This window comes from Montipora foliosa, chromosome 11 (genome assembly GCF_036669935.1).
Source record: "Montipora foliosa isolate CH-2021 chromosome 11, ASM3666993v2, whole genome shotgun sequence".
Taxonomy (NCBI): domain Eukaryota; kingdom Metazoa; phylum Cnidaria; class Anthozoa; order Scleractinia; family Acroporidae; genus Montipora; species Montipora foliosa.
Window position 1 is genome coordinate 33205009 of NC_090879.1, and position 10000 is coordinate 33215008.

At 37.7% G+C, this 10000-nt stretch overlaps 1 protein-coding gene across 3 annotated transcripts in view; it reads right to left on the reverse strand.

Moving 5' to 3' along the window:
* The window catches only part of LOC137975779 (papilin-like), a 15107-nt gene extending 10858 nt beyond the window's left edge, over positions 1-4249 (reverse strand). For all 3 annotated transcript variants that reach the window (XM_068822961.1, XM_068822960.1, XM_068822962.1), the window contains exon 1: positions 4104-4249. In XM_068822961.1, coding sequence (XP_068679062.1) covers positions 4104-4164 — 61 coding nt within the window. In that variant the 5' untranslated portion in view covers positions 4165-4249. The remainder of the gene's footprint in view (positions 1-4103) is intronic.
* Between the last annotated feature and the right edge of the window lie 5751 nt (positions 4250-10000).

A 10000-nucleotide genomic window follows, 5' to 3' on the forward strand; every position in this document is an offset into this window, starting at 1 on the left:
CCCTATAGGGTTTTCTTTTTGCAATTTAAATTTTAATATTTTCCCTGTATGTATTCACGATTAAAGGACGAATGGTACCTCGCTTTTATAGCGCGTCTTTGTTTTTCAGCCAAGGTCAGTTTTATGATACGGTACTCACTCAATGGTGGAGCCATGAAGGTGAAAGCCGCGCTAAATGGGTAATAAATTTACTTTTGCTAGAGATTAGGAAAACTGATTTCTTGGCGAAAGAAATTCTACGAGGAAGCTTAACTGTTCGCCTTTTTTTTTTTGCTTTTAAGAGCCGACAGGAACTTTATAATTAATACACTCTTTTTTTTTTATAAGAATGTTGTTTTTCCGGCCCAGGCTGAATATATATTCTTATTTTTCTGCCGATTTTAGGCTGAAAATATTCTTGTATTATTCGTAAATTATAGCTTATGACATTTCCGTTTCAGAATTTATTACTGGGTTGCCTCATGGCAAACCCAGTCAAGGTCTGCGTTTAGTTTGTTTGTTTTCTTTTTTTTTATTTTATTTATTTATTTTTTTTCCGTGTCAGTAAAAGTCTTGCCTGTCACTCCCCTGGTAAGTGGTGTCTTTGTGTATAGAGCCTTCTGCGAGTATTTTCTTAGGATCGAGAGGGTAGTGGAAATGCGTAGATTTCTCTGGTGGACACAGTAGAATCATTAACTTAGCCTGAAATGGCGTCGAAAGTCATGTAACGCGAATGGCGTTTTAGTGGATCCTTAAACAAAATATACCCTTATGGAGCTCAATAATAGAAAGTCAGTTGGATAAAATAGGCAGGAATCTCAAAAGCGACGAGCACTGGACTTCGACAACAATCTATCGCCCGTCGAGACGAAATCAAAGTGAGCTGCATTTACCTGAAGTACATGGTAATTTGACACGATTGAGTTTCTTGTCTTCACGCACGCAATGAAATAGGAAGAGGTTTTCGTCTCCAAGAGCAAATATGTTGTTTGTTTCAATAAATATTTCGCTGGAAAAGGATTCTGTGGTATTTTCTGCCTTTGTGAGTTATAATATCATGTTGTGTATTGAATTTTCGAGCTTAAGGTTCAAATGTGATATGGGAGAAGTTTTTTAGTATTGCTCTGTAAGCAGGAAGTGTTCACAGGCCTGTTGGAAGCGTGCTTGAGTTTCAACAAAATGAGCCCCAAAATCAATGAAAACTTGTGACGCAGATGAATAATAAAGTAGCTGCTATTTCCAAAATGATGGAATTACCTGGTGATAAATAACGTACGCGTCTTGGAGAGTAAATTTTGACTTTGCATAAACAAGAGTTGGGCGATTGTGATCTTTGTTTTGACTTCGCTCATTTCATTGTCAACCTTTATAACACTTGACAGAAAAAGAAACTTACAAAAACCCTCTATCTTGCCATCATTTGACACAGATGCTTCACTGTTTGGCGAGTAAACATGCCGCGGTAACTTAATCACGGCGCCCGCTGAATTCCGGCCATGTCACTTTCGATTTTGCAATTTACTTGAACGTAGCAAAAATCTCCCAAAATGTTTGTCGCTGATCGTAACTTTTTATATTCTATATTCACGGTTCAAAATTAATGTTGTTTTCATGTCGTAAATATTTTATTCTCGATCGACCGTCTGGGAAACTTCCTTCTGCTCTTTCTGAAAACTGTGTTTCAATAGTTATTTGCTTTTTCATCAATATTTGTTTTGCATAAAGCAAGCTAACAGAATCTGTACCTTGCTGAGTTCGCATTTGTTAGCGTTAATAGTATTTTCGGTCAGATGTTTCTGTTTTTTATGAGGGGTTTATTGTTTTGGTCTCCCATCCTAACATTAACCCCGCGAAACAGGGATTGACTTCAATGAAGTTTAGTATTACAAAGCTTTCAGATGCTCAGAGGGCACACTTGTGGTGAAAAGAAGTTGTGAGGGAACTTGAAAATTATCAACATGTCAGCCCAGAAGCCAATGTTTCTCGCTTCTCTTTTATTTGTTATTCTTCAGAGACTGGAATGCTGTATATATTTCAATACCACACAATTCAGTGCCTTCTGATTTTCTGTAGCACGTACCACAGGCAAACCAGTGTATGCTTCACAGAAGCATCTAGTTGGGGTATCAATTACAATTGTTTGGTATCTAGATCTGCATGTCTTTTGTGCTGAATACTGTACATATGTATTTACATGTACCGTTAATCGAACTGTTATTAGCGTTGAACATTTTGCTATAGCTAGTGCAGGTTTTTTCGTTGTGTTAGTTTCGCCGTTCAGAGAAAGGAATAATTTATACGTTTAAGTTAAAAACATAAAATTGTATTGCATTCACAGATATTTCAACACACGAGATTTTATCTATCCTTTTCAAAATCTCAGCCTCGGCTATATTCTTAAAATATTCTTAAAATTTCAGCCTTGATATTCTTATAAAATATATTCTTATAAAAAAAAAAAAAGAGTGTAATACCATTACTTTACAAATAACACTGACAAATGTTAGCTTTAATTAGGTTTAACAACGTGCTAGTAAGCTATCGCTCGACAGAACCCCCAGAGATAGTTTTTAAAAAGGGAGAGAACCGAATTTCGGGATTCAATTTGCGTGTTTGCATGTTGTTGCGTGACTTCGTCTACCTCAGTCGCTGCGTGATGTGTGGATCGCATGACTGAATGGATATAGCGTGATACTTCGCTTTTTGGATCACTATGACTGAAATGTTTTATAGTGTGTACCAAAGACATTCTTTGTTTAACCCTAAAATGCTTTAGTGTAGACTATTGTCAAAATAAAACGAAAATGGCTAACATCAAGAAAATGTTGACATTTCATTGCCCAAATTTTGCGAAACAGCAGTTTTGAACAAATCGGTAACAGCGTTTTGTCATTTGTAGATGAATTTCATTACCGGAATTTAATGCAATGTAGGCACTTGGTTATATTATTTATTTTTTCTTCCACCTACCTCGATTAGCTGTGCCATTTTTGGGTGGGACTTGAAATGGGAAAACCCTTTTGTAAAGTGTTCTAATAAATGTTGTTTTGACGTTGGAGCGCTTTGAAATCACATTAAAATTCGTGCCGAGGAGCAGGAAAATTGTTGGTTTGTGGTGTATCAAGGACAGTAAAAAATCAAGGTGCATTTTATATCGCTTATCATAACTGCGTCCATGACCAAAGAAAAGACATAAAAAGAATGTTAATCTTTCCTTTTCCGATTTACGGCACGGGAAGTGGGCGTGAAGGTGTCGAAAATGTAATGTTAAAAATCTTTGCATTCAAAGAATTGTTTGCCAGCCTTTGAAAAAGCCTAGGAATATGAAAACCGGAAATAAAAGGGGTAGCTTCATTTGCTAAAAACGGTTTACTACTTCGTCTGAGAAATAAAATTTGTTTGGAAACGAAAATCTCCTGATGTTAGTGTTGTCATGGTAACAGTCTATTAACCAGCTTCATTTCCAGAGCGCGCGCTAGCCATTTTCACCCGTTAGTCTTTTTTGTCTGCAGGGAATAGCTCAGGGTCCTAAATTATCGATATTGCCGTTAAGCAAAAAGCTCTAAAGCATAACCCTAACTTCGATTAAAGTGAAAAATAGTTGTTGTGTTTTTTCGCCAATAACTAAAAAATAAGTATTTTCATTTCAAGACCACGGGGCTTACCACCTTAACCGCCAAAGGATGTCAGTCTTAGCAGAGAATGCATTCAATGTTGAACGGGATACCGTACAAAAGGCTAACTTATTCTATCAGTGTTTGCTGATTTAACAATTCGTTTGAAGGGAAAGCTGAGAAATTGCTCGGTCTTGACTTACGTTTAACGCGCCTATTGTGCGTAACAGATCTTCAATAGAATTTAATTTTTGGGTTTATTTATTATCGGCTTGACCGCCAAAAATACCCTCAATAATTTCCCCTGAGATTGTCAATTCTCAGGTAGTACGACTGTTATTATTCCCCAAGTGGTTAATAGTAAAAGCCCAGAGGTAAGTAAAATCATGTGTTAACTGTTACACATTACGAAAAAAATAAGTACAACCCAAACGCCAGTGTATTACATAAACTCGCAAGCAAACAATCAAGCTAAAGCCATAAAATTGCTTGTTGCTCAGCGCCACTTACCAAATTTTGCAGGTAGACATTCGCATGTGAGAAAAATAATAACAATTCTTAACAGCGACATTTTAACGGGGCGAAATTTAGTTCCCGCGATGTTCCTTCCTTCTTCGAATGAAGTGTACTGGTCTCGTCAGTCGCGACAACCTTCACTTATACTGAGCGGAACAAAGACTATTTGAAAATTTGAAATTTTGAATTTGAAAATCGCGCTAACGTGCGCATTTGACATATATGAGGCATCCGAAACGTGAGATTATTGACTACTGACCCTAAAAAATTTCTGTCAAGTATCTGTATAGAAAAAGAACATTCAAGTCTGCCCATTACGAGAAAGCAGTTGAGAAAAGAACAGAACTAAGGAACAAGTAAAACTAAGCAATGAATAAAGAAGAAAAAAATGCCATTGGAATCGCATAAGAACACTGCATTTCTATCTGCACACACGTTAAAGTGAAAAACATATGGATTTTGCAATTAGGTCTTGACGGATTCCTAGCATGATAAGCGAATGAGTTTCCGACGTAATTCAAGCCAACCACCGTTACCTCAAATTTGTCTGCATATTTTTTTTAAATCTTCGGTTCGTTTTTTTATGCAAGAAAATCTCTGTTTATTGGATATTTGTAGATTGTGAACCCTCAATTTTTTATTGTGCAACACATTGACAAACACATCCATGTTAATTTATAAATAAACAATTGTTATCTTTAAATCGTTACTTAAACAGTCTTTCTGGTTTAATCTTTCAGCCCTTGAAACACTTGATATGTATGATGTGCATGGCAATAGACAAGTACCTTCTCTTGCGCATGGATTTGATTAAAGCAACATCTGGGTTTTCTCAGGCTCCGAAAATCGTTAACGTTTTATTTTTCATATCTTTGTCAGGACTACACTGAGTTAACGGTCCGAATCCTTATCTTGGCCTGGTATTCACTACTGCATTGTCTGCGTGGAAAGCGTTGTTCAGCAAGAAAGCGAAAATAAACGCCTAACATCCTCGCGCGTTTCCATTCGCGAGCACGAAAGTATGATGTGCCTTTCACTCCTTCGTCAGCATTAACTGAGATGTTAATACCGTTTGCCTTCGTTTTCAAGTCTTACGCGGGAGTCTTACCTGATCCCTCTGTCTTCAGACCTTGCACTTCTGCGCTTCTGGACTTCCGGAAGGCATTTGATTTGGTCGACCACCATTTATTAATCGCTACGCTTTATAGCTTAGGTGTCAAGCCAACCGTTGTGAACTGGATAGTCGATTTTCTGAGAGACAGGCAGCAAAGAGTTAAGATAAATGGAACTCGGTCCAGTTGGATGCATGTCCCTGCTGGTGTCCCCCAAGGTACCCGATTAGGACCCTGTTATTTGTTGTAATGATAAACGACCTGCAGTTATTATCTGATGAATCGTTTCATAATTGGAAGTTCGCCGATGATACAACTGTTTCTGAGATCGTACCGCCATCATGTCCAAGCTCACTCCCACAAGTCGTTGAATAAATCAGCTCATGGTCCTGTGAAAACCACCTCCAGTTAAACCCCAGTAAATACAAGGAGCTTCGCACGTGCTTCAATTGCAAGAGGGGCCCTCCAACTTATGCGCCTGTAATTTCAGACGGTTTGGAGTTTGAGCAAGTCAGTACTGCAAAGATTCTAGGAGTAAGTTTTAGGCAGGACTTGAAATGGAACGATCATATTGACAATATCACTGCAAAAGCTGCAAAGCGCTTATATTTGTTAAGAGAATTGAAGAGAGTCGGAGTTAGCTATTTTATTGTAGCGCAATAACATCAGTTCTTAAATACGTTTGTATGCTTTTTCATCGAAGCCTTCCTCGATATTTGTCTGAAGATCTTGAGCGTATCCAAAAACGTGCAATGCGCATTATTTTACCAGTTATAAGTACCGTGACGCACTAAAGATAGCCAAACATTGCCACCTTATATGATAGACGTGACTCGCTTTCTTTAAATATTTTTAATGAGATCTCACATAGCAATGATCATAAATTAGTTAGTCTGCTTCCACCAAGGTCTAAATGTAGAAAATTGAGGAATAATAAAACATTTGATATTCCAATTTGCAAAACAGATCGTTACTATTATTATTGTTATTATTATTATTATTATTATTATTATTATTATTAAATTTATTACAGTAATGTATTTTATTGCACGTAATTCAGTCGAAAGACTGCAAAGACTGTATATATTTAATAAACGTTATATATCTCTCTCAAACTTTGCCACTTTCCATCAACCTGTGGGAAAAGCTCTGGTAACGAGGTTGACTTTTCATGCCATTCAATACACGGTTTTGTTGAGATACTTTGCAGATTTAGAAAGAACAGACTATTCACCATCTAGTCGAATTTGTGGAACTCAAGATAAACATAGTAATCTAAAAACAAAAATATTGCAGTTAAAAGCCATCATTTTACGAGATAGCTAACTGGCAGTTAGAGCCAGGCGTATATAATGAGACTGATTCATTGTTTTAGGCAATGAGGCTGTTTATAATTAACTAACGGGTAGCAAGTAACTTTAACTCAGAGGTTCAAAGAAAGGCTTGAAACGATGGATGTAAGATCTTAGCATATTTTCTTTATTGTTGTTCTGTTTGTGTCAAATTAGTTTGTTTCTCCGTCTCATTAGCTTTTTCGTAGTCACGGCAATGAACATGTAAAAGTACAAGGAAAGGTTACGTTTATACAAACGTTGACCGTGTAGCACTTATATTTTTAAACAGAGTTAACTGAATAGCGTGTAATGTGAAGTGCTAGATTTCTACCCCATATGAACCATGGACATGGAACTGATGGAAATGGGCCCTGGGAATTGAACCCACGACCTTCGAGTTAGATCTCCGCCGCTCTACCGAATGAGCTACAAGGTCAGACGGGATCGAGGAAGCCGTGGGAACTGAAGATGTTAAATTCACGGCAATGAACATATACAAGATACTCTCAAAGCTTTGTCATGCAGCATGTTAGTCTTCAAAAAATGCGACAGTTTTCATACAATGGTCCAGACGCAAAAAACACCGACCGATTTTTAGGCGTCTCGTACATAAAAGTTTCCGAAACCTTGAAACCACGTAAATAATGATACCTCATTGTACTGAAATGCATTTCGATGACGTTTCTGAAAATTTTCGTACCAAAAATATTAAAGATCTTTTCAATTTTAAGGACGGTGCCTACTAATTCAAAAGTATTTTTGCGTGGTTTCCTGAATATGCGGGGAAAGCAGAACTTAACAAGTGTTACTGAAACCCAAAAGGCAAAATTGGGGGTAACCACGCATTTTTCGAAGATAATTAATCAAAAATATTTGTAAAAAGCTTTAAAATACAAAGCAATGTATGGCGTTCTTTGCCAAATTGAAGCTTAATTATCTCTGAAAAATGCATGGTTACCCCCAATTTTCTTTTTGGATACCAAGAGCACTTGCTAAGTTCTGCTTTCTCCGCGTAGTTTTGAGCCGCGCAAAAATATCCCCGTATTAATAAGCACCGCCGATAGGAAATCCGAGTATCTGGAGATGAGCAGAACGTATGCGCAATAACAATAGTAGGCACTGTCCTTAACTTCTTTAAGCTTACATAAAGATCTCATACAGTGCACAAATTTACGTCAAGAAATGATCCAAGAAATTTTAGATTCTGCATTTATTACAGAGTTCACATAAACCTTCCAATACATTAAATAAAATCAGGTTCTACATATATATGAATTTCAAACATACAGTTCTTTTATAAATTGGAAGATTTTTGCAAATTTTCTCTTCTTTAGTGGTAACGGAAGTGGTAACGGAGGTTATCATTTTCTCTAACAAATATTTGCCACAAAAATTAAAGCAGCAAAAAAATCTAACAATTGTTAACTCTAACAAGTATCATGCCTACCATGTTTTATACGAAAAATTATACCAAATTTGGATTGATTAGATAGTGGTAAGTCCGAAAAACTTGCCCTTTGATGTGAATTTCGTTCAGTTTACAACATTCTCGCTTGCAAAAGAGATATCCGTGATTATTGACCCGCGCTATTTATAAATTGTACATTTCAGCATATAGAAGGATTAATTAAAATTATCTCACGCGAGAAAAATGATTACATGATCTCACTGTCCTCATCACTAAGTCTTGTAGGGAAACTGGCAAAGTTAATGGTAACGGAGGTTACTCATTAGTGACTCTCATATCATCTGTGTTGCTGTAAGGCCAATTTTGCTGCTAAAATCGATCATAAATCAATAACAAAACCTTTAAGCAGTTTAGCTACATGTCAGTGCTTGGTGCCGAGCAAACAAGTTTTCAATCATCGACACAGTATCCCCGTTCAGCTTGTACTGTATTTTACACAAGGGATAGGAAGCTCAAAAGCAGTCAGTACAGACTTGAAGTGAATCCAGAGCTTATCGGTAGGGGTTGGCAACTTTGTGAAACCAGGTTGCTTTGAGGAGTCTTGCATGAAATTCTAGCTTCATTATCCGTTATATCAAGTGCCGATACTTTGCCCACATACAATTTATCATCGTGCGCAACAGCCACCCAGTCTTCAGCCACAAGGATGACTTCTACTTCCTCCGTACATTCTTTGAGTATATACTGCTTCCACAAGCAGGGGAACACTGGATTGAATCTTCCATTGGTGAAGCACTGCTGGCAGTGACATGATGTTACTCTTGTCATGACCTTGCCACGAGAGATGGCTGCAACAGCGTGAACGCAGATATAATACCTGGTACAGATTTCAGCTCTCCAAATCTCTCAATTTCTGATTCAGTTGCCGCACTACAGATCTCCCTGGAAACAAAGGAGAAAGCAACAGAGCTTGAAGACTGGTGTTGCTGCGTCCAAGCGAAGACGTCAGACACATCCTGGATTGTTACCTTCTGTTGGCGGACTGCTTCGTCGGCCGGCCATGCGTTTGACAGAGCCTCCGATCCAACACCATCACAGGTACCTTTGTCATGGCCAGCTTTTAAGACGTTCCAGGATCGGATGCGTTGACTCCCAACAGCTCATTGTGATGACTTAACCAGTAAAATGTGGTTTTATTTTGGTATTCATAGCTGGGGCTGTCGTTGTAGTAACGAATGAGCTTAATTGAATTCGAATTTGGGCGTTTATTTTGGGTGCCAATTGTCCAAGAGCAGGTAACTTGTATCAATTTGCGAAAATAAGCTAACCTATGGATTAGTGAGTACTTTCAATGGAAGAAATCCAAGTAATCAGTATCAGTTGAACTCTTGGAATCATTTCTTAAATTCCTTGCCCTGACTATTCCCCTGCTTTACGAAACTCGAATAATAGCGTGACATTTACGATACATTCAAACTAAACCACCGTTACTATTTTCGTTACAACGGATATCAAGGTAGGAAATTTCTGTCGTGGAGTCTTGTGGTAAAGGTTGCATTTGTAGCAAGTAAAGAGAGTGTATTTACCTTCGTAAATATGTCGAAAAACGTAAGGTGGAGCTTAAGAAAGAGCTCCTTCGTTGAAATCTCGGTGCCAAGTGTGTCATCTCTTACATGTAATCATTGCTGAATAATGGTTAAGTCTGAGTCCAGGTTCGTGTCCAGGTTACGTTCGTGTCCTGCGAGTCCTGACATTGGGGTTCGGCTTTTAAAAGAAATATGTTCATTTCCCATGATCCCTATCAAGCTTTCAGTGTCCAAAATGAACGATAATACTTCACTTGGAAGAAATAGACCTTATTCACAATAGCCGCCATGTTGGATTTGCAAATAAGCTACACACTTCTGAGGGGGCAAGCAAAAAGAGGTTATAACGAACATTTTAGCCACACAGATGATTTCTTTCACGTTCATTAAGTGTTTATCACCTAAGTAGTACAATAGAATGCTTACAAAAGTTACTTTGAAGTTTTTTTTA